We start from the raw sequence: 26,522 nt of genomic DNA, 5'->3' as shown, positions 1-26,522 counted from the left end.
TTATGAGGCGCTAGAAACATGCAGAAAGGATGATTTACTCTCTAGCTGGCCATATCAATCTCTCGATTTCGAGGGCTTTGTCAAAGTCTGAGATCCACAAGCTCGTGGTAAAGCGGTTAACAGAGGAGGATGTGTTGGCTGCGACGCATTTGGTGGATACAACCACTGCCAGTATTTTGCTCGAACCAGCGCTTTCTCCTGAAAGGGAGGTCTCATATGGCCAGGAGGTCACGCCGGATCGGGCGGAGCCGGTTGTTTCTGGGGAGCCGGGGAAACCGGACATGAGGGCTGCTCAGTCATTTATTTTAGCTAACGTGCTGCCATTTTCTGACCAGTCTTTCTGTGGCTCGTTTGTAGTATGTCAGGGGCTTGAAATGGGCTATGTTAAGGAGCCATTGCACCATGTTCAGTAGTGTACTGACCTGTGTTCTGGTGTGTTTAAAGTTGCTGTCTGCCGCGCTTTACCTGTGAAGGAAAAGGTTTTGCCGATTTTTAGAAGTTTTGAGTACTCCCAGCTCTACTTTCGTGTCCTCTGACGTTGTTATGGATCAGTCTGATGTTTTTCCCGCCTGTGTACTTGAGCTCAGTCTCAGAGGTTGGGAAGTTTGGTAGATTTAGCTGACTCATTTCTTTCTGGTGATGACAATTCTGAAGTTTTATGTCCAGCAGTTACTGTCACTTCAGGGCAAAGAGCAGGAAATGATCAAAGTGACTCCACTGATACCTCGGACAAACAACACCTTGAATGGGCGGTTGGTCACGGTCAGCTTGTTGAGGCACAAAAAGCAGACTCTAGTTTGATTAAATATTTTTCCATGATAAGTAAAACAGAAGAAGTACCTGACAAACTGATAACATATTTTGTTGACAACAATGTATTAATGCGCAAATGGAGTTCACGTAAAGATCCTGTTTTGGACAGTGTTTGTCAGATCGTACTCCCTGCAGTGTATAAGCAGCAGGTGTCGTCTGTAGCTCATGACAGTCCTTGGGTAGGTCATTTGGGTGTTACAAAGACGTATAATCGCATCCTTAAATGTTTTTTTTTGGCCTGGAATGAAAACTGACATTTCAAACTACTGTCGCTCTTGTCATGTCTGTCAAATAACAGGAAAGCCTAATCAAACTATTCCACCAGCTCCTTTGTGCCCAATCCCAGTTATTGGTGAACCATTTGAAAAGATTCTGATTGACTGTGTAGGACCATTGCCAAAGACAAAAACAGGTAACCAATTTCTACTCACTATCAGATGCACCGCTACACGCTTCCCTGAGGCTGTGCATTTGCAGAACATCACAGCTCCAGTGGTGATACAGGCGTTAATGAAATTCTTTTCTACTTTTGGGTTGCCTAAAATAATCCAAACTGATCAGGGTACTAACTTTTTATCTAGACTCTTTGCACAAGTTATGAAAACTTTGAACATTCACCATGTAGTTTCTAGCCCTTATCATCCAGAGTCCCAAGGAGTGCTTGAACGTTTCCACCAGTCATTAAAGTCTATGCTGCGCAAATTCTGCTTGGACACTGGAAAGGCCTGGGATAGGGTGTTCCTTTGGTTTTATTTGCAGCTCGTGAGGCAGTACAAGAGTCACTGTCTTTTAGCCCTGCTGAGCTTGTGTTCACACTGTACGTGGTACATTAAAGTTACTAAAAGAGTTATTTCTAGCTGATACTGTAGGAGAAAACACTTCTGTACTGGATTATGTTGGTAAGTTCCGTGAGCGTCTGCATAAGGAATGGGACCTTGCGCAAGAAACTTTGAAACTGTCTCAGGTAAACATGAAGAAAACTTTTGATAGGAAATCTGTATCCTGCACTTTTAATCCTGGTTCCTCCCTTGCAGATTTTCAGGCCCATACACTGTTCAGAAAAGGTTAAGTGACACCGATTGTTATCGAGACTCCAGAGCGGAAAAAGAGCATTCGGGTTTGTCATGTTAATATGCTGAAGACTTATCAGAAATGCATCTGTTGGAGATGCTGATTTCAGTTCAGCTCCTATGGCTGTTGTAAGTACTCTAACTGATGTCCCCATCGCTGATGATGCAGACGGGCTAAATTTCCGTAGCCAGTCTCTCCCTGCTGCCAGACTTTCAAACACTCAGACTGTATCAGAGTTGTCATCTACCTTAGACCATTTGTCAACAGAACAGCGCAATGACCTTATGAAACTTGTCCAAGAATTTCCTTCAATATTCAGTGACGTTCCTTCCCAAACAATTGTTTTGCAGCATGACCTTAAAGTTACGACTAACACTCCAGTTAAGCAACACCCATATAGGGCTAATACTGCCAAAAGAGCTATTATGCGACAGGAAGTAGAATATCTTTTAGAACATGGTTTTGCCATGCCCAGTAAAAGTCCCTGGAGTTCACCTTGCTTATTGGTTCCAAAACCTGATTGAACTTTCAGATTTTGTACTGACTATAGAACAGTTCTTAAGATACAGGTGAGGCCAAGTGGATGAGGTCTTGTCAAAACCGCTACTAAACCAAGCAGCAGGACTAAAGTTGGAAAGTACTGCAAAAGGACATAAAGCTCAATGTCTATGTCGCCCGCCTGCTGTTAACAGGAGTAACTGAAGTCCTCACAGCTTCCACATGATTGATGTTTCACCCAGCATGTACAATTTGTACATAGAATCTCTGCTCTGTCCTTCGCTTTTTTCTGTCTTTGTCAGGTTTCATGGTGTTTGTGTCAGTGTGGCTCTTTGAGGTCATCATCCTGCTGTCCCTGTTAGTTGGAGCATTTTACATCTACACCAGAATCTACAAGAAACACACAGCAGCTGAGAGTAAGACTGAAAATGATATTTATTAACTTTTAATATTAATATAGAACATTAATCATTCAGTGGCCACTTCATTAGAAACACTTACCTTGTGCTTCCACTCACTGTCCACTTTATTAGAAACACTTTGTAGTTCCACTCACCGGCCTCTGTTTTGGAAACGTTACCTTGTACTTCAACTTACTGGTCAGATTTATTAGAAACACTCACCTTGTGCTTCCACTCACTGGCCACTTTATTAGAAAAACCCAACTTGTGCTTCCACTCATTGACCACTTTGTTGGAAACAGCTTGTGTTTCCACTCAATGGCCACTCTATTCCCAACTTGTACTTCCACTCTCTAGTCAGTTTATTTCAAACACTTAGCTTGTACTTCCACTTACAGACCAGTTTATGAGCTCCACCTACCTTATAGGTCCACTGTATAGGTGAGCAATTACAGACTGTAACTTATGTTACTGCTCAGTTTATCAGTTTATAAATGTCAATGTCAAGTGAAGACTGTGCCACTATGCAAAAATGACCTAGCTAAATGTTGCTCTGTGGTCAGAAACTGTCCATTGAAGGACTAGAAGATGGCAACTTCAGACAGAGTGTTTATAGTCTTCACTGCAGATGAGAAAAATGCAGCCTTAAGGGGTTTCTAATAAAGTGTCAAGGAAATATATCAGCAGAAGAAAAAATGGAAAAATGGATCAATGTGGAAATTTGTTAGCTAAGGCAATCAGTTTACCGTTAATATAATATGCTGATTTGTCTGCTGTGAAGCCTTGTTTAAGCTTAGGCTCTCTGTACTGTGGCTATTTCTTTCAGAATTAAAGATCCAAAGTGTATCCATTAAGGTCTTATAAGTGTGGTGGTCACCTCAAGTGTCTTTTTCACTGCGATGTTCCTAGGTAAGGAGGTGGAGGAGGTTCCGTGGACCAATCTAGGCCAAGAACAAAAGGGGGACAATGACAGAGGAGAACAACAACAACTATCAGACTCTCCATCACACAGTCTGAGCCATCAGCAGTAGACGAGTGTTTCAGCTAAGAGAAATGTATACAGTGGCTGTCTTTCCATTAATTTTCTGAGCAAACCGCAAACAATAAAATGAAAGTGAAAAACATTGTGGTTTTAGCAAAAAAAACAAAAAAAAACAAAAGATGCTTTCATTTTTTATTTCAAGAAATAAGAAAGTTGCATCTAAAATCATCTGCCTGTGGAACAAGTTACTTTTATAAGAAAACATAACATAAATTAATTTTAAAAAGTAATCTTACAGTATTCTTACCACAATAAGAAATGACTTTTTTTTTTCATTGTTTCATTAAGAGTATACTTGAAGTACATATCAAATACTAAAAATATTTTATTAAGTAGAATTCATGGAAGTACACTTAAAATATATTGTTATATATTTTGTAAAATCTATATTCTTAAAGTATCACATTTTAAATTCTATTTTAGTATGCTAAAGGAAATACACTTCTATATGTTCACATACTGAAGTACATAAACAAAAGTACATTTTATTGTCATTAACTTCAGTGTGTTATTTAGAAGTTCAGTTTAACAGCACATTATAGTTGCAACATAAACAACATAAACATATACCACTCAAATATGGGCATCAGCACACCCAAGAATATATGTTTAAAATATGTTTTAAGTGTACTAGTTTTTATTAGTTGTGTTTTCTCCTAATAATATTTTAGGTCTATTCTTAACTATGTTAGTACATTGAAACACATTGTATTCATTGAATGTACTTAAGTGTATTTAGTAATGCAGCAAAATATAGGGTAAATGCTCTTAAGTGTATTTTAGTTGCAGTATAGCTCAACATGTAGCACTGAAGTGTATCAGTACATCCAGGCTTATATGTAAAATCTATTCCAACTGTAATTACAGTTATGACTACAAATCACATCTTTTTAGTGTAACTTAAAGTGCTTCAAGAAAAAAGCACTCAAAAGCAAAAAACTTTATGCATTTAATATATATTTAAATTAGCTTAATTACAAATAAAATTCACTTAAGTTGTTCTAAGTTGCTCCAAAACTTTGTTCCAACTTTGTAAATTGGAACTTTGTAAAACAACTTTATACATTTTTCCATTTACTATGAATTAAAGTATTTTCAAAGTGTGAACATTAAAAGTTTGTACTTTTTCTTTTAAATATGTTTTTAAAATTATATTTAAATGCATTTGTCTTTAACAAGGGGCAACTTCAGATAGTACACTTTTGTAAATGTTTGCTGTGAAGCAAATTGTTCACAGTGAAGCTGATCATCATCAGTTTTCTGTTAATCACACTGTGGTTGTTATGAACTCAGGAAGTAACTTTTAAACAGAAATAAACTTCCTCTTTGGTTTTTCTAAAAGACTGTCAGTGATGTTCAGTTTAAGTTGGGGGACGGACTTATCACCCTTATATGTGTGAAGAACAAAGTGTGGTTCAAGCAACATCCATTTTCTACAGCTTTGATCAGAGTCTGTTGGTCATTGTTCTGGAACCAGACAACCTGCAGGTCATCGCTGTTCTGCTGCTGGTGTGGACGGGAGCCTCTCACAGTAGGTTGATTACCTTTTATTTAAATGTATTTTTCACAGGAGTGTCCTGACCACTCCTCACTAATACTGAGTGCCTTACAATTTGGAATTCTGCAATTACAAAACTGTGAAGAAGTAGTAATTTATATTTCACTTCTGTTAATATAATTAATAACAATACTTAGTTCACACTTTGCACCTTATAATTTACAGCTGGTTTGCAAAGATAGCAATGGGTTTGTTTTTAATATTAGATAATATATCTTGGTATCTTATGATTTTGCCTTTTGCAGTGAATCATGCTGACAATGTAGTAAACTGGTTGTGGATAGCATTGATCTCCAAACCAAAGTTGTAATTGAGTCTGTATGTTACACACTGAGCTGTTTTTTTGGCAGAAATGTGTTAGAAAAAGAAAAAGATGGAAAAGAAGAATAATTATTCTAGGAAATCAGATGGTAAATACCAGGATAGTCTAAATGAATTACTATGAAATGTTTTACTGGTTCTTGTGTTTGACACAGGTACTAGATTGTCAATATTAGAGGGAATGCATTTATGTGTTGTAATGTATTTACCTGGATCTTCAAAAGAATAAACAGGATGTGAGTAGGAGCTCAGGTCACTCAAATCTGTAGAGTCTTAAATAGTATGTATCTGTCTATTACTTAGATACAAAACTGAATCTGAACTGTAAAAGAAAGCAGGGACTCTTTCTATGGTTTTACTGGGTTCTTACCTCAAAGTTCAGAAAAACTGCCACTTGTAACACAAGTGTAAACGGACAGTAAGAGAAAGCAGGATTCGTCACAATGGTAATACCTGTTTATTCAGGCCTTTTGACAACTGTCTTTTGACACAATAATTCCTGTACATTACAATGTACAATATGACACTTTACCCGGTATCTATGGTCAAACTGTGATGTAAAAGGAAATAGTACAGATGACCATGATTTTACTCTGTTCTTGAAGCTTTTCTAATGTAAACCATACATACATAACTGAACATTGCAGTATATTTGGTAAGTGCAGGCAACCTGCCCTGTAAAAGAAATCTTTTATCTCAGACAAAATATAATTCACACTTAGGTCCTCTGTCCTGAGAAGTGAAGATCATACCATTTAAACATTATACTACAAATTATGTTAAAAGAACTAAACAGTAATGCTTATGTTCACTTATTTACCGATGGCTTTCTAGATTTTTCACCCTCAAACCTTGTAACATGCCCTAATGTCTTTGAATAAACGGCCCAGTATTCCATTCCTGTGTTGTCTTCCCAGACAGTAATGCCACTCTGTAAACTTTAAATTAATTTTTAGAGACTTCTCTGTCAAGTTGTCTCTGTACCTATAGATGTCCTCTTTGTAATTCTGCCAGGCCCTTTCAATATGCTGGGTGTGAGCTCCGTTCCCAGGATGTACAAAATGTCTTTGGTGATTGACTTGATAGTGGATATATCCATGCTGAGCCAATCTGTTGTAGGCACCCCAAGAATCACTAATTATATGAGATCTGGATCTAACATACTTCCTTACATTTTGGAGTAAACACCTCCTAGATTGATTTTTCACAAGTTTTAATATGGTACACCTCGTGGAAGGCTTCACCTCCAGCAAGCCAAAAACTCATGACCTCCTTCACCAAGTCTGTCCTCACCTCCCTCGTCCATACTTTAAAAAAACAAAAGAAGAAAAAAAAAAACCCAGCAGTAAATAAAACAGAATTCCATTATGCACACTTTATTAAACAAAATATTGAATTAAACAATATTCACCTTTCTTTTGTGTCTAAATTTGCTCTCATCGATTGCAACAAAAGCTCTCTGCCCTCCAATTTTCAATTTTCTTCTTCTCTCATGTCGCCTTATTGCTCGTCCACACACTTTTCGCAGATGTGTAGTCACCCTGGTCAAGCATTTGCTGCTCCCACATACACCATCTTCTATCATATCAACGTGTCTCTTCCTTAAGCCCTGCGTCAGACTTGTTCAAATAATAGCATTATATACTGTCAAATTAAGCCACTAAAAATGGTTAAAGAATGAGTGACTCAGGACAAGAAAAACCTATATATATATATATATATATATATATATATATAAAACCCAGGTATAAGGTGGGAAGAATTTCTGAACTTTTAAAAAACTACAACTACGTTGTGCTGAACTTTTAGGACCATACAGTAAGTGCTGGAGGGCAAACACATGCTTGCAACAAGGTACTCAAGCATCCTTTTTTTGTGTTTGAAAGACAGATAGTTGACCTTGCTTCTAAGAAGCTAGAAAACACATTTCACACATTTCCCACCCATCAAAAATCCACCCCAATGCAGCTGTAGTTTCTCTCACTCTAGTTCAGGGTCCTTTAATTGCAGTACAGCACAGCACTGCCTGATTTCTTTGTTCAAGCTACACAAACTACTAAACTTGGCAATTAACAGACAAGATCAATCAGTGTTTACGCAGGAAAATAATAAAACTGTGCTGTGTGCTCCAGGGCCAGAACTGAAGAACAAATCAACAGAAGGAGCTTTGGTAACACTTTCTATGAATGTCACCTTTGTAAGCATCTATAAACACATTTATAACATGTATTCATAACATGTATTCATAAGGCATTATAAACATGGTTATAAATATTTATAAAAAAGAATTACACTGAATTACACTTTATAGCCATGTTTATTATGCATTATGAATTGCTAATATAATGCATTAGAAATAGTGTTAATAACATATTATAATTTCAGTGCCAAAGAAGTCAGTTCCAGCTTGGAGAGCATAAAGTAAAGACAAATGCCAAGCTAACGGTGGTGTACATTGACTTTCCCACATTGGGTAAAACACTGATGGCAGCTCTAGTTTAAACTCTGACATTTGAAGCCTGTAATGTGCTTTATTGTGAATGGTTTACTGTTTCAGTAAATCCTTCAGTAAATACTTCAACTTGAAGCCTCACTCTGAACACTGGAGGTGGCTTTAGTACAGTATGCTTCACTTTACTTAGAGCGGACAAATACAACTTATGAGCTCTTATAATTTATTATGATCAGTACTTATAATGTATAATGTTAACAATTCATAATGCATAATAAACATGGCTATAATGTACAATGCATTTTTATAAATATTTATAGCTAAGTTTATAATGTCTTATGAATGCATTTTAACATGTTATGAATATGTTTATAGATGCTTACAAAGGTGACATTCATAGAAAGTGTTACCAGAGTTTTTTCTAGTCTCTTTAAAGTTAACATTGCTAAAAAGTATTGATAACGTAATTATTGAAAACACTGATTCCAAACCTTTGAACGGTAGTGTATGCACCTAAAGAGATAACTTACTAACCTGTGAATTATTTGCAACCAGGAGGACAAAGAAATGTGAGACCAGGAAAATATGGAGTCCTTTCTGATGGAGCATGTGATGTTCCTACCCCTGTGGTTTGCTCTTCTGCACATCCTGGAAAATGAAACACAGCAAAAAGATCATTTGTACCGAATTATAGATCAAGACTCAACTATAGGCAATCCAGTTCATGCCTACTTGCATGACTACAATAATTATCAACTACAGTGGTATGCAAAAGTTTAGGCCCCTGGTCAAAGTTTCTGCTACTCTGAATAATTACATCAGTAGAAGATCAACTGATCTCCGAAAGGCATAATGCTAAACATTTTAAACAAGAACAGTGTATTATTTTTGTTTTGTAAAATTTTAGACTGAAAAATGGAAAGGAACGAAAGTTCCAAGAGATTCGAGCTCTATGGCTTCTAATCATCATTAGAAAAGGCCAGATGATGTAAATATCAAAGCTTTATAAATAATCTTACTCCTGAAACCTCCCAATAACTAGCAGCCATTGGCTCCACTAAGCAGCTGCATAGCACTCTACTGTTCCTAAGTACTGACCATGCAGAGTGCCCAAACTTGCCTTGGGCCTTTTCCTCTTACCTTTATGCCTCTTGGGAATCAGGACATGTTTTAGTTATTCAAAGTAATAGAAATTTTTACCAGGGGTGCCCAAACTTTTGCATGCCACTGTATAATAGTAACTTACCATCGGTAGCCATCCTTGGTTGTTCCCGTTCTGGTTAACTTCATTCTGTGTTGGCACGCTGAACATATTTTTTCGCAGCTAAAAGACGCCGCCTCTGGAGCCATTTGATTAAGCCTTTGCCGCCTTTCCCGGCCTTCCGAATTAGTTTAGTATTCAGAGTCATGTACTTGAAATAATGAACATCAACAATCTTTATATACGATAATGGGACTCAATAATGATGCCGCAGAGTTCCACAATTTTAATTAGACCGAATATTTACCAAATTAATACCGATGACGTACGGAGGATGAAACGAAAAGCCTGAGTGGTTGAGTAATTTTAGCCTGAACCCCAAATTGCTCCTTACTCCCCATGTAGTGAACCACGTAAACAATGAAATATCGGATTCTATATCGAAATAGTGCATGTTTAATAGAAAGTGATTTGTATTTAGCTATACGTTGCACAATTACATATTTAACATTTTGTTCAACATTTCGTTGTAAAATCTGTGGTTTTATCGTTTATGTAGTGCACTTTGTAGGGATTGAGGAGCGATTTAGGACTCCACCATATTTTACCGCTCATAGACGTTTGAGTCCAAACAAACCAATAGGACTGGCGGTTAATTGACTGAGCGCTACCCTATTGGCTTAATTTGGATTCTATTCCCAGCATTCCATTGCAAGAAGACAGATATCAACAACTGATGCTGTTGGAATGTCTTGGATTACTCTGAGAAGTGACAAGGTAAACCTACTTCATTCAGCTATTTAGGCCACAATGCTTGTGTCACAACATGAAAAGTTTAGTACCCTTGCTTAATTCAAATGTATAATGTTGCAACGAATGCACATGAATAAAATAGTTAACTTTCATTCCAGTGATGCATTTAGTAAGTAAACTGACAGACAGTGACATCGACAGTGGTGGTGGAACATGTTTTATTCATGTGCAGCCACTGTACATTTTTAATCAGGTAAATTAAATACACTGTTTTTTTATTTTTTTTTCAGAGTAGAAAGCTGGTGTAGTTAATGTATGAGACATAAGTTATTCTTGCAGTCTAGTCAGTTGGCCAATACAAACGGTTAAGCTGGCGTTAATTAGATTAGATAAATTTATTTGGTTGACCAACGTATGGAATGGTTTCTTTTGTATTTTTTATGGTGTAGCTGGTCGACCAGCATGAGCAGCTAAGTTACGTCATCAAACTCAACTAAAAACGTAACTTTACCCTGTGCTTGTTTGCAAACTTTAACGCCATACTGATCAGCACAGAGTATGTCATTGTTGCCATGGCAGCACCATGCCATATAGGGGGTTAACTGTCAAACCTGCTAAGGTCCACTTGTCCCACTGTTATTGTTTGTTAATAATTAAATGCTAATTCATATGTACTGTTGTTGGTTAAATGCGTAGAGTACATCCACATTATGAAGTGTTTGTTTTGTTATGCTTTTTTCAGAGCCATACCTAATATTAGGACAACAAAACGTTCCACCAAAGGCCCAGTGGTTGTCCACTCTGAACAGGAAGGTATAATAACTGTCAAATGTAATTTCAGTTTTGAAGTAAATTATTATGTGTGACAGGAATTAAGTCTGTTGGGTTCAAAAAGGCTTTTGGTGGTTAATTTTAAAGATGTGTCCAATTTCCAAATTATGTTTTTTTTTTCTTTATGAACATATAAGCCTAGCATGGACTTGCTGAAAATCCATATGGAAACCTGATATGATTTCATGTTACTTACTATAAGGATTATTGCAGTAAATTCTCTGTTGAATTTATAATGAACACAACATGAACACAACATCATACATCCATGTAGGCCTTAAAGTTGTGTTTTGGCAGAAACACCAAGGCAAGCCTATAGTGTTCTGAGATGATAGACACACACACTCTCTCTCTCTGTCTCTCTCTTTAGTGACTGCAGTCACACCAGTTGCAGCACCAACTGCAAAAGCAACCATTGTTAAACTCAATGAGGAGACCAAGTGGCTCAGTGATGAAGTGAAGGTCTTAAAAGAGGAGAATCATTTCCTAAAAGAGGAGAATTGTCTCCTAAAAGAGGAGAATCGTCTCCTAAAAGAGGAGAATCATCTTCTTAAAGAAGAAAAGGATTTCCTTCGTGAGCAACTCAGCAAGAAAGAGCGTGGGAGCACATCTACATCTGCACAAGGTATTAAAATCAGCCCCTTGTTACATTAATATAATCCATGGTTTGATTGATGTTTTGGTTAGTTTGCATTGCAAATTGATATTATACCATTGAATGAAGGAACATAAGATCATTTAAAGTTGCACATGTCCCAGTCATTTTGGTCATTTAACATATATTCAATAACATAAACTAGTCTAGATTTGAGTATTATAAACAACAAGATATTTTTGGATTCTTTTTAGATTTGTAAATTAATATTTCAGGTATTTTGAGAACAACAAGCAATTATGAAATTATAAACAATACATTATCTATTTACGCTCATTTTTATCATCTAATTTTTGAAACATGAGGCAATCCAGATAGTAATCATTTTCATAATCATAATCATTTGTTCTTTCTTTGAGAGTTTTCTACAAATTATTTGGAGCATTGGAAGATGTACAGTACTTCCATCTTGTAATCATGTCTACAATCTGTCAACAAAAGGGTTTTATTTTATTGAAAACATTTAATAATTTAACTTTTGAACTTCCAAACTTCGAAAACTGTAGTTTGTATAGAAAATGCTGTCACTCTGCTGGAGGCATTTGGCCATTTTGAAATCATACTGAAGGTTAAAGTTACCATTTTTAGGCTGTGTGAAATTGTGAATGTCTTTAACTCTGTCAAAGGATCCAAGAAGAGGAGAACACGCCATTCATCAGACGCTTCCTGCTTTTCTGAGTCATGGTCTTGCTCACCATCGAAGTTTGGCTGTTTGGCATTTATTGAATCTTAAAAGAATGCTTGTGTTATTTTCTGATGTTCTTTAGATTACGACGTGTAAGAATGTCTTAATTCCTACACAGTACTGTTTAGTTCTTTTCACATAATTTGTAGTATAATGTTTAAATGGTACGATCTTCACTTCTCAGGACAGAGGACCTGAGTGTGAATTATATTTTGTCTGAGATAAAAGATTTCTTGTACAGGGCAGGTTGCCTGCACTTACCAAATATACTGAAATGTATGTATTTATGGTTTACATTAGAAAAGCTTTAAGAACAGAGTAAAATCATGGTCATCTGTACCATTTCCTTTTACAACACAGTTTGACCATAGATACTGGGTAAAGTGTAATACTGTACATTGTAATGTACAGGAATTATTGTGTCAAAAGACAGTTGTCAAAAGGCCTGAATAAACAGGTATTACCATTGTGACGAATCCTGCTTTCTCTTACAGTCCGTTTACACTTGTGTTACAAGTGGCAGTTTTTCTGAACTTTGTGGTAAGAACTCAGTAAAACCATAGAAAGAGTCCCTGCTTTCTTTTACAGTTCAGATTCAGTTTAGTATCTAGGTAATAGACAGATACATACTATTTAAGACTCTACAGATTTGAGTGACCTGAGCTCCTACTCACATCCTGTTTATTCTTTTGAAGTTCCAGGTAAATACATTTTAACACACAGATGCATTCCCTCTAATATTGACAATCTAGTACCTGTGTCAAACACAAGAACCTGTGAGACATTTCATAGTAATTCATTTAGACTATCCTGGTACTTACCATCTGATTTCCAAAAATAATGACCTAGTACTTTGCAATTTATACCTTACCCTTACCTGGGTAATACCTAGAACCTGTGAGACATTTCAGTGTAATTAATTTAGACTATCCTGGTACTTACCATCTTGTCACCTAAAATAATTATCTAGTACTTTGGAGTTTGTACCTCACACTTACCTGGTTAATACCTAGAACTTAGGGGACTGTAATGGAAAACACATTTTTTTAAATTTAAAAATACATTCTATTCATTGCACAGAAGTGTGTTCTCCGTAAAGGATTTGCACTTATTTTCATTTAGAAAGTCAACAGAATATGTCATTTGTTCCATTTTTTATATGACTGTACATACAGTGAGGGGAAAAAAATCAGATTTGTTTTTGTTATTTAATATATTTACAGTGCATTTATCCTCTTCAACTGTACACATATAATAACCCTCATTCATCAAAGTCACAAATAAAGGGGGCAGATTTTACCACCTTTAATAATGTACAAACTGCTCTGTGTCTGGTTAGTAAAACTTTTGTATGATGTGGAAACAAGTGGAGATTCGAGAGCAAATGATGAATCAGCTTCAGTGCATTAAATCAAGCATCAGCCTACCAGCACCTCATTTACATATCATTTACATGAAGCTAAGCTAAGTCATGTAAATATTTCAGTAGGGAGCCAATAACATGACAGCATTCAGTGGCTCATGAACATGAATAGTTTGAGGTCAAGCAGTAAGTGCACTGAACCCTCTACTGACCAAACTTTATAATGTTAAAATTATGGTGACTGGAAAGAATAAAATGTGAAATTAATTAAACTATATACTGATATGATTGTTTAGTGTGATTGTTTTCCTAAAATACCATATTTAATTGTTGGATCATTACAGCTTCTGCCCTGGCTGGGTTTTGTATTTGTTATTTTTGGGTGGATTCTGTAGGATAAAATAAGGGTACAGTGTAATAAGTCTTTGAATAGAACATTGAAAAGTTTCAGCTTTTGTTCATACCAACATTCATGTAAAATAAATATGCTGCCTGATGCTGGACACATTGTTTTATGGTAGATTTAAGACAAGATTTTAATTTAAAATATTAATTATTAATTATTATTTATTAGAAGGTATTTATGATCAAGGGTTAAATGCACGACACTGTAAGACAAAAAAATAAGAGAAGAAAAATATATTTTTCAGATTTACCAATATTTTATATAGAGTGCCCAGGGTGACATGGTGATAATTTTTTAATAAGGCGTGGCCACATATTAATGCCACAAATTAATATAATGAGGCCACAAATTATAAATAACTTTACTTGTGGCCCCAATACATTAATTTGTGGCCTCAGTATAGAAATCTGTGGCATTAAAATATTAATTTGTGGCCATGCCTTATTAAAAATAATCACCATGTCACCTTAAGGGCTCCTTAACGCAAGAGTAGCTTAAGAGTATTTCAGCAAGAAAATGTCAAACCACATTCTGAACGTATTACAACAGCATGAATCCACGGTAAAAGAGTCTGGATGCTAAACTGAGCTGCCTGTCATCCACTGAAAACATTTGGCACATAACGAAATGAAAAATATGACAAAAGAGACCCCAAACTATTGACCAGCTGAAACTCTATATCAAGCAAGAATGGGACAACATTGTTATTAAAAGAAGAAGTGATGCAACACAGTGGTAAACATGACCCTGTCACAACTGTTTTTGAAATGTTATGCTTGCATCAAATTCAAAATGGGCAGATTGCTCTCTTTTACATATGACATCATAGAAACTGGCCATTCAAAAGAGGCTGCTTAGTTTCTATACATCAATTGTATGGATTGAGGAGTGAATGTCGTGTCTCTAGTGGTTGGTATAATGAAGTGGGTAACACTTCTGCCTTCTACGCTGTAACCTAGGGTTCAATCCCCTGCCTGTGCAAGCAGCCTATACTATACCAGTAAGAGTCCTTGGGTAAGACTCCTATCACTACCTTTGCCTACCTGTGTAAAATGATCACATTGTAAGTCGCTCTGGATAAGATCGTCTTCCAAATGCCGTAAATGTCTTTAACAATGTTTACATACTGTATCAAACCCTTTGGTGCACAGTGACACAATCAAAACTCAGAAAAGGTTTTAGAGGTGGGAACAATGCATTACATTTTGATGGAACATTACAGGAAAGTGTTTTAAATGATATGATATGATGAATCATGCTAATATGACCAGAGACTTGAAGTAACAGGGTTAAAAAAGTTCCAAAGTGCTATGATTTTTTGAAGGACTTGCTAATTCTAATTACCAAAAGCAAATTTCCAGAAAACTAAAATAATGAAATAAAGCCCAGTTATAAATACAATTTTAATACTTTCTGCATGTTTTAAAAAGAATAATAGGAAGTCGGATCTTACATAAATGTAATGATGCTTCCTCTTTTCACATTTTTTGTTGCATCAAATCTCAGAGTGATCAGAGTGGAGGCTGCATCTGGCTGCTTTGATCTTTGTTCTCTGGACTAAATGAAAATGCTGGTCATCTTTGGAATCCTGGTGATGTTCACAGAAGCTGGAATGGGTAAGTTTCTGCAATGGAATTTCATTTTATGATTTAACGCTTCACACTTTTTGATGACAAAAACGTTTGTGATAGTTTTCTATTTATATGTATCGTTCTACTGAACAGGTGCAAAGTCAGAGTTCAAAACACATTTCGGACTTTAAACTGACTCGACTTTAGACTAAAATCCTTTTCTTTCAATGAACTTATAAGTTAATTAAGCTAATTATATTAAAATAAATCATTGAGCATCCCATTTTGTCACTACTAAAAGAATCATAACTCTACCAAAACTTTACCGAATGTTTCAGTAGTGACTGTTTCAGTAGTGACAATTTTAGCTAATTTTGAGCAGAACTCAAAACACCAGTACATGATGAGCAAACCAGTGGTGGACAGTAACGAAGTAAATGTAATTCTGTTGGACATACTGACCCAGTGCAAGTATACAGTTACTTTTACTCAAGTGGAGGAACTTCTACTTTTACTGAAGTAATATTTTACCTTGGGTATCTCTACTTTAACTCAAGTACATGATTTGTGTACTTTGTCCATCACTGGAGCAAACACAGCTTTTCACAAAAAATATGTATCTCATTGCAGACAACCTGAGTTTCCGTAGTGACATTTCTTGATGTTACACACTGATTTTCTGACTTTGGGACACATTTACTTCAAAACAAAGGGATCTAACTGCTCACCATGTGGCCATTAAGGACAGGGATGCAGTCTCACTTCCTGCTGTAAAATGCAGGGGTGTGGCTAAAATAAAGCTCCGCCTACAGACTAAAACTCTTTGTGTTTTGGTAGTGACACGAAAATGTGGGACAGCAAATTTTGAATAAACTTTTTTTATTTAAAAATGAACTTAAGATAAATGTAAATCTTTTAACTTTAAAAGAAATAAAAAGGTCACAGTGATAGAGGTCAGGGGTTTTGGTGGGACATGTACAGATCAGGAGCTCAGTCCAGTTTATTGTAAAACTGCTTTGGCATATAGTCATAACATAATATTATTATTTTTAATTGACGTGTTTCTCTCCACATTGACTATGTCTGTTACACTCCTCCCACATGTCCTACTAACAGTGAAATATTTTATCTATAAATTGTATATATTTAAATAACAGATAAAAAAATATAAAATATATATTCATATAAAAGATATAGAAGATATGAAAGATAATTGCTCATTAAGTAAAATTGTTCTTGATTAAAAACAATCAGGAAACAATATTTTAAAAATTATGTATTTGAGTTGGGCTTCACACACTCACACATTTCTCCTGTTCAAGCTCTCATGTGTTCACACTCACTCTTTCTCTTTCTCTGTCTCTCTGAGCTCGAGAAGTGAGAGAACACGCCCCTGTATAACATTATAAGGGTCTGGGCTGGTTAGGAATGGAACCCCAGGCTTAGCAATGTCCCTGACAGGCTGTTACTTTATATGCATTTATCATCAGTGTTGTTTTATGAGTATAATTTTCTTGTAAGTTTTAATATGTAATGTTGATTATGTTAAACAGTTTTTCTTTGGGAATTATTTTACCTTTAAAATTTTTAAGAATTTTTTTTGACGAAACTTTCACGAAACTTTCTTAAAACTATGTCTCAGATATCAGGCTGCATCAGGCTTTGAGCGAGCTTTTAGAGGCACTACAAAAAACATAAATACACTAAAATACATAAAATAAGCACAGTTTTTAGAAATTAGGCTCCGATAAGTGTTTAAAGTTTAAAATAAGTAGAAAATCCTTTTTTTTTGGATCAAACTACTTGAAATCAGACATGCTAAAACACAAGAATGAGAGAAATATGCTGAATATTAGCAAAATATCTCAAATCATAATTTTGCATTCTTAGATTCAGAACACTAAAAAAATTAAGGCCAACGAACAAGAAAATAGATCACTAATTTAAGTGGAAATTATTTAATATTAGTGGAGAATGTTTTGCTGCTATTGTTACTCTATTTAATGTAGTTTGTTTTACCAGTAAATTACTCCATTTTAAGAATTGCTAAGAAACTGATGCATAAAAAACAGACTCATGATCAATTTAAGAATATATTGTGAATTCAAAATGAGAAACTAGTGAATGATTTTTAAACAAAATAATAAATCTCATATTTCCAGATTTAAGATTTTAATTTTAGTAAACACAGGATAATTTGCAGTGTATTAAACTCTTCAGATGTCTGGTTCCTGTCACCACCAATATGAACAACTCTGACTCTGTTTGTTGACTTTGCTTTCAATGCTCCTTTTTTACAGTGAAATTAAAATATTTATTGTTTAAACAATTAAAACATCTTAAATTATTCTGCACATTTCTTACATTCCTTACTTCATCTCCCCAGAAACATTCACTCACTTACACATTTATTTATTCACTGAAAACTGTCACTCAGTGTTTAATTACAGCTCTCTGGTATAAACAGGCTGTTTAAAGTGTTTTAGAGGTGAATACAGTAGACGACACTTCACTGTATCAGATTAATGACAGAATGTTCTTGCTGTTCTTCCTCTGCAGGTTTGCTGTCCATGAACCCTGATTGTAGATTTAATCAGAGTGATCCATGTTATGGAGCTGTGGTACGACCACTGTACCTGCAGCTGCCATCTGAGGATGAATTACTCTTACAGAAGAACATCAGTGGAACTGATTCTGTATACGTTTTCAGATTTAAATACCAAAATATCACACAAATCCATTCAGATTATCCAAGATGGCAGCTTGTTACTAATAACAGCACCATGATAATAAGCAGTGCAGAGAAAAGAGACTCAGGAAGATACACTTTACATGCATTTGATTCAGTAGGGATATCAAAAGGCATTTATCATCTCCAGCTGGTTATTGAAGGTAGGTCTACACAACCTCTAATCACATCACACAGTAACAAAAACATAAAACTACTATATTTACTAATTAACTCATATAAATTCCTAATGGAGAATTTTGGTAGAACAAGTAGGACCACGATATGAGTTCAGTACTGCTTTTCACAAACTGTATAATGACATTAAATTTTGGATTTTTAAATCAAATCCTGCAAAGATTGACATATTGGCAAGTGAAAATTTCTGAAATCCTGCAGAGATATCTAATATTTCTCATGTTGAGACTGTTGTAAGCTTATTATAAGATTATTTAACTTGCCTCTAGGTATTTTTAAGTGATTTTAGTAAGTGAAATTATCTCACTGCACTGGCAGATAATTTGGTTTGTTTCATACAACAAGCAAAATGATCAACCAGTATAGTGAGATAATAGACTAACTAAAATCACTATAAACACACAAAAATGTCTAGAAATAAGTTAAATAACTACATAGTAAACTTACAATAATCTCAATGACAAATATTAAAATAATCAAATAAATATAAGAAAATATCACTTGTCAGGATTCCATTGTGTTACTGCTGTATTTGTTAATATCTTACAGGTTTTCTCAAATTATCAGTAGCTTTGATTGTAAGTTCTTATATTCAGAAAAAAACTCTTAATGGTAGAAATTTAACTGTCTCATTCAGTATTTATAGAAAATTAAGTGGTGAAGAAATTCAGGCAGCCAAATAACATTATTAGCTCATAAAATTGATACACATAATCTAGACTGACCAATAATCAACAATGAGCTGTAATATAGACGAAACCACACTCTAGACTGAGCAATAATATAGACTGAGCTCTAATCTAGATTGATCTGTCATCTAGATTGAGCTCTGATTTAGACTGGGCTCTAATCTAGACTGGCCTGTAATCTACACTGAGCAGTTGATCTACAATTTGCAGCTGTGGTGTCCTCAGTGACTGTGACAGACAGCTGCTTATCTATTGAGAAGAGGAAGGTTTACTGTTCCTCTGATGGAGAGAATGTGCACTACAACTGGACTTACCCACATACACACCAACTGGCTGATGGGAACCAGACTCTTCTGCTGGACAAAGAAGCTGTTGGAAGTGTGACCTGCTTTGCACAAAATCATGTTAGCCGTGGACACAAAACTATTGAACTACAACAGTGTTCTGGTAAGACTTGTCTTTTAAAAGATTTGAATGAGAAATAAAACAACAATAACAACAACAACAACAACAGTGATGCAACTGTGAAAGGGTTATTAGACACAGATTTCAAGGCAGAACCCAAAGCAGGTCATATGTGAAATTAAAGGATCTCTCATGCTGTTATATTTCCTAGGTTTTTAATTTCACCATGTGGTGCCCAACGCTTGTCCTGAAGATCTATCACTCACTAGGACTTACTTCATAAACTAATCTAACACTGTTCATGTAGGTGATCAAAGTTTAACTAAGGTGTAGATCCAGGGTACACGCCTGCTTATCACTACAAAATAAATATTGTTTTTACAGTTAGGCATAATCATTCTAGACATCACTTACACACAAAACAAGGATTAACAACTTAAAGATTTCCTCATGTCTTCATTAAATAAATACATAGGTATGCACACCACATTAGACATGAACAAGCATCACCAGCAAGTTATACTAGGCTGCAAACTAAGTAGACTGCTATTGTTTTCTGTCAGTGTTATCTTTGTATTTTGGTCAATCAGAATGATTAAACTCTTCACCTTATTCTGACTGTGTGAGGTATAGTCCAATCAAACAATCCAATTTTATTTTTTAGGCCTCCAGTCACTGCTTAGCAACCACTGCTATCAAGCTTCAGTTCTATAGCAGTGCAGTTTTGTGTTGTGTATATATTTTGAATTGAAAACTTTGGCTATGGTCAAAAGATGTGTGAGGCACCTATAAATGTGAGACCTACACATTTTCTACTCATACTCATACTGCAGCCAGAGTTCTTACTAGAACCAGAAAATCTGACCATATCAGCCCAGTTTTATCAACCTTTGACAGGTTACCAGTTAAATTTCGCATTGATTGAAAAATTCTCTTACCGTCTCTAAACGGACTCGCCCCTCAGTACCTGAGTGAACTTCTCTCCCATTGTGAACCATCACGCCAACTTAGTTCACAAGGTGCTGGTTTACTATTAGTTCCTAGAATTAATAAAGTTACACCAGGGGGGAGAGCCTTCTCATACAAAGCCCCCCAGCTTTGGAATAGTCTTCCTGTTAATGTTTGGGACTCAGACACAGCCTCAGTGTTTAAGTCTAAACTAAAAACTTACTTGTATAGTCAAGCCTTTGGTAATTAGTTTTCCCTGTCAGTTCTATACCTGCCAGAGTCTCCGCTGCTCTGCTAACACTGTAATCTGTGATCAGTCACCCATTACTGAACTGACTCTCTGTGTGTTTTTACTTTTTTTCTTTTCTTTGCTTTGCCAAGTTGAACAGCTGCCCATCCTGTGCGTCTGATGCTGCTGCCTCTTCTGCCTTGATCGGATGCCATTGCTGCCAGCCCTCTGGACCGGCTTGACCACGATTGAGCTTCATGCTGTACAACGCCGTGCAAACCTCACCCTCATATCATGACCCCACTGCTGCTGCTGCATAAACTAATCAAATTAATCATTTGCTCCACCTGTTTTCCCCGTTTTTGTACTAACAATGTTTACTGTCCCGTGTCGACCGGAGGAGGATGGGTTCCCTTTCTGGGTCTTGGTTCCTCTCAAAGTTTCTTCCTATCTCTTAGGGAGTTTTTCCTTGCCACTGTCGCCACTGGCTTGCTCACGGGGGTTTGGACTGGGATTTCCTTTTGCAATGCTGATTTTTTGTTTTGTAAAGCTGCTTTGTGACAACACCTGTTGTAAAAAGTGCTATATAAATAAACTTTGCTCTTGCTCTTTCTACTTTTTTCCAAAGCCAAAAAATGTAAGAACTGTTGGCATGTGCTAAAAAGTTGCAGTTTCATTGTTGTCTTTTTCTGTGAATTTCACTTTTCTCTTTATCACAATTGATGCTCTGTTGGTGTATAATTACAGATCCTACAACTGTGACCCCCATTATGACCCTGAGGACGCAATCAAGCAAAGGTAAAAGTCTTACAGTGACTGAACTGAACTGACTTGAACAAGCTTCAAGCTTCAAATGTCTTAAATTAACACTATAATGCATAAAATAAGATACATTCTTGAAAATGCTCCTCAAAATGAGGCACCAATGTTAAAAACACATATATGATAATAAACTGCTTTATGAACTCTATAGAGTTAAACATTTGATGCTCATGTGGTGACACTGCAAACAATGAAATCTTAATGAGCCTGAAAATCTTTGTGTTTTCATTTTTAGATTAATAGACTAGACTAGATTTATATGCAAGACAATAAATTTGAGTTGAAAATTTCAAGACCACTTCATTATTTAAATAATGCAATGTTTTTGGAATCTTTTGAGTTTATAAAGCAGAAAATCTGTCCGGTTAAGTTCTTAAAATAATTTGTATTGAAATGTCTTCTACCATAGTGGAGAGCTTTAAAAGTTTTCAGGCCTCAAAGTCTGAAAGCTATTTATTCTGAAAAAGTAATTGTAAAGAAGTAGCATCACTTATATGTCTGAAACAGTGACATGGTGGTTTCATTTCAACTTTGGGGGTCACTGCTCACAGCATCTGTCTCAACCTATTGTAAGAGTTTAATACTAATTATTAACATTAAGGATATGTCACATAAGAAATGTTCAAGAATATTAAGATGCGGAGTCGCTTAACCCAGAACAGAGAAGTAGGGCTGTAGTCAAGACCACCTTTGTCAAGTCCATGACCATGGCAAGTTGAGATCAAGCCAAGACTAATGACAGTGAAATGTAACATATCAAGTCTCTTTTGAGAGAAAGTCTTAAATAGTCTTTATTTCCTTCCAATAAATGAAGGATTTTCTTTACACAAAAATACAAAATATCTCCATTTCTATTTACACAGATGGAATATGAATTCAGAGTTTGGCACTCATTGCCTGCCCGGAATAAATCTAACCAACAGCATCAAAATTATATCAAGATATTTTCAGATTTTTATCTGATGAAGTTGAAAGTCAAAGTAAAGCCTTTAAACAAGCATCAACTGTTGTAAAGAATGAAGCTCTTCATATGACATCAAGAATTCTTCCTGTGCTTTTTAACTGTATGCTTGGTGCAACTGTCACCTTTTTAAACAGACTAGTCCAGTTTTTTCTACAGAACCTGTGAAATTGTTCACCTCTATGCAAAACTACTGCCAAGTGTTTAATACCATCAAATCAGATTTAGAAACATGCATTTCAGACTACTGAAAACTCCAGCCGTCCTACTTAACACCACTGCTATAAAAACCACACCAGCAAGACACACCAGCAAAAACATCATATGTTGTTTGTTGAATGCTGATATGTTGGTCAGCAAAAATAGAAGTTAATATTCCAATGACCAGGAAAAAACAGCATATGTTAGGTTTTGGATGCAGATACGCTGGTCAGTCACACTGAACATGCTAAGTGACTAACTAAACCAGCACTAGACCAGCATAAACCAGCAGAAACCAGCATGGTATTCATGCTGAACTGTGCTGTTTTTTCAGCAGGGATTAATAACCAATATAACTCAGATTAGCAATATCAGTCTACAAACACTGTTAGCTAGCTTGCTAGGTAAGGAAATATGCCTTTGAGTACATTTAGCAACAGCCAGTTTTAAACATCACACTTATTATCACAGTTCCCCCTTTGTCCCTCTTCTTCCCCTGTGTGGTAGCCGTGTCCCTTTTGTTTTCTTGTGCCATGTGCTTTTGTTGTTATTTTGTTCTGTGTCTCCTCCCTGGTCCTGCCCCCTTGTTATCTTCTCCACCTGCCCGTAGCTCCGCCCCTCCTTTGTCCCAGGTGTTTCTTGTTTCCTCTCAGTGTATTTATACCCCTGTTTTTGTTCAGTTTCCTGGTCTTGCATTGTGGATGTTCTTCTGTCGCTTGTTTTCATGATCTTTTTGTTTGGTTTTGTTTCATTATGGACTTGTCTGTTCTTCAAACCTCTGCTTCCCAGTTTCTGGACTCTGTTAACTCTGATTTCAGTAAAAGCAACTCACACTTGCATCCTGCCTCCTCGCCTCCAACGTTAAACTTATGAAAGGCTGTAGAATTAAGTAAAAACCTTTTTACATAGATCTCTGCTGGCTGCACAAATGGGATTTATCCTTCTTGGTTGTGATTCTGTCTGGCTCTGCAAACTCGATTGCTTTAGAATTACTTTTAAAAATGATAAATAATGATAAATGATCTAGGCTACTTTTTGAGGTACAGTAAAATTGAAACAAATCTATTAACCCAGTTATATATCATAAAATATCAGAAATGAACCCATAAGTACTTACATGACAGGGAATAGTATGAGTAGTACTAGTAATTAGTTACAGGTTTGGTGACCATATTTTCAGCATAATCATGCTGGTTGACCAGCATACTAGTTTCCAAAACAGCATATACATGGTTTTACTGGTGAGCTTCATTGTAAATTTCATGGCTGCCATCCACCATACCATAAATCTGTGCCTATCAAAACATCCCACCCCTAAAAATTCACCTCCAGAGCAGCTCAGCTACTTTTTCCTCTCACCTTTGAGATGCATCATCAGGAAGGGGGTTTTCCTAGACTTTAAATTGATGAGGCCTACCTTAGAGACTACTGCAGCTTCTCTGTACCAGGCAAGTAGACGTGTTTATAGATATAGCACTTTTTTATTTTTTATCCAGAGTGCTCCTTTAATGCACTTCTTTTCAATTCAAAATATAAAACCCTTCCATTATAAGAAAGTCTGCAATGATTGATATATTACATCCATTAAACGCTTTATTTAGGTTATTCTGTATATTTCTATATAGACCATAATAGAACTAATTTCATATTCAGCTCATTTTCATTGTCATTATTGATGTTGTTACAGTTACTGAGCAAAATTCCATTCTCTCTCTATACTGTCTTTAATCCAGTTTTTCAATTTCTTTTTTACTGTATTTACAGCAAATGTAATACTTTAAGGTTTATTTGATGACTAATGTCTCTCTCCCTCTCTCTCTCTCTCTCTCTCTCTCTCTCTCTCTCTCTCTATCTATCTATCTCTCTTTCTCTCTCTCTCTTAGGAGACATTGTGTTTATGTCTGTACAGGTTTTTGAGATAATTATTCTGCTGTCACTGTTAGGAGGCTTTCACATCTATGCCAGAATCCAAAGAAAACAGACCAGCAGAGCAGGTAAGTAAGAGCTCTGTGTTTACTACACAATAAAGGCACATTCAGAAAGTATCCTTAAGTCCTTGGGGTCACTTGTAGGTTTTGAAAGAAAAGTCAACAGGGGACTAGAGAGGTAGAATGAGAATGGCAGGTAGCAGGAGACGGTGTATGAAGAGAAACTAACAATGATGATTCCAGTTCCTGGAAGTAAGAGTAGGAATGGGTGGAGGCAATCTATAGCTGGAGGCAGGGCTGGACGATTAATTTCCTATATAACAAGGCATATTAGCAAATGAGACCATTGTATTCACAGTTCTTGGCCTGAGGCAAAGATGTGAGACCTTCACCAGTGGAGGTGAGAGGAGATGTGGCACACCAAGCGTTGGTAGGTGCAATTCCAAAGGTGGGGGTGGGGGGGGGGGTAGAAGTGCAAGTTGATCAAAGAAACAAGGTGCCAGTGTAGGGGCATATTAAAGAGTGGGATGAAGTTGAGCTTGGACATTCCATGGGTGCAGACCTGAAGAACTGGAGGAGTCTAGCAGTGATAGGTGAGGCAGCCGGGGAGAGGGGTGGAGCATGAGTCATGTGGGGAATGACAGCCATCCCAGGGATGGAGCAAGAGGAGAGAGAAGTGTGTGGTTGGAGGATCCACAGGTGCAGGCAAGAGAGATCTGGAAAGTGCATAGGGAGTCAGGCTTTAGCAAGTAGGACAGTAGGGTGGAGAGACAGTAGCATTGATGCTGCGGGAAGTGGTGAGACTAGCTGAGCGGTCAGGTCAAGAGGAAAGATTAAAGTCTGAGATTTGAATGATACATTGGTGCAGGCCAGAAGTAATAGAAGGAGGCATTGAGGGCCTGCGTTGGTAATGGAGCAGCAAAAGGGTGATGAAGCAGGTAAGGATTGGGTTTGTGGCTGCAGCTGAGGAGTAGGAAAGCTGGAATGAGGAGGTACAATGGATTGAGGAGGTGAAGGGTGTGGGATAAGGGATGAAAAAGGAATGGGTGATAGAGAGAGGGATGTAGAGAGAAGAGCATGATGAAGAGAGATGAAGGAAGAGGGAGGGGTGAGAGATAAGAGATGAAAAGGGCTGTATGAAAGAAGAGACAAATAGAGTGGGATATAAAAGGAAAAGGATAGAAGGGAAGGGCAGCAGACAATGAGAAGTTGACTATAGGAGAAGATAAGAATAGTAGGTCGCGAAAGTATATAATACAATATGGAAGGGCTCAAAGGATAAGAAACAGAGCAAGAAGGTAAAAAATAGAGGTCAATTAACACTATCAATGGTACACTGGCTGTGAACATTATAGATAATAGAATTGAATAAGCAATTCCCCAACAAGAGCTAATACTGTCAGAATGCAACTATTGATTTAGGTAGGTTAGGTTAACAGATAAACTGACATGCCAAACTGATGAGCAAAAGGCTTAACATATGAAGGCATTGCATCCTACTAAGTAGATGCAACACATGATATTGGATAGATTGGAATTTTGGCTATATGGTAGGGAAAAGAGTGGGGGATAAACATGAGGAAGGAGGAAAATGGAAGCAGGCATGAAGGAGGGAACAGACAAGAGAACAGACAAGTAGCAAGAGAGTGTGAAAATGGCAGCTTGTTTCACCACTTGGAGTGGCTGTTGAAGGGGTGAAGACACTGTGTAGAATGTGCATTGGCTCTGTGATGTCATCATGTAGGGTGTGCATTGATGCATCGTCACCTAGTTTGCATGCTCACACAAGCTG

At 36.5% G+C, this 26,522-nt stretch overlaps 1 protein-coding gene across 2 annotated transcripts in view; it reads left to right on the top strand.

Moving 5' to 3' along the window:
- Nucleotides 1–5,214: 5,214 nt before the first annotated feature.
- LOC118821807 overlaps nt 5,215–26,522 on the top strand; it is a 32,604-nt gene continuing 11,296 nt past the window's right edge. Inside the window, exons 1-3 of one of the 2 annotated variants that reach the window (XR_005008359.1) lie at nt 5,215–5,356; nt 15,557–15,666; nt 18,181–18,623. Coding sequence is in view for 1 of the 2 variants with exons in the window: in XM_036590537.1 (XP_036446430.1) it covers nt 15,612–15,666 (55 nt within the window). In the remaining variant the exon portion in view is untranslated. Of the gene's footprint in view, nt 5,357–15,556; nt 15,667–18,180; nt 18,624–26,522 lie in introns of those variants that run through there. The other variant, XM_036590537.1, reaches the window with a different exon arrangement.

This window comes from Colossoma macropomum, unplaced genomic scaffold (assembly GCF_904425465.1).
Source record: "Colossoma macropomum unplaced genomic scaffold, Colossoma_macropomum, whole genome shotgun sequence".
NCBI classification, from domain to species: Eukaryota; Metazoa; Chordata; class Actinopteri; order Characiformes; family Serrasalmidae; genus Colossoma; species Colossoma macropomum.
This window is presented reverse-complemented; position numbering and strand designations above follow the sequence as displayed.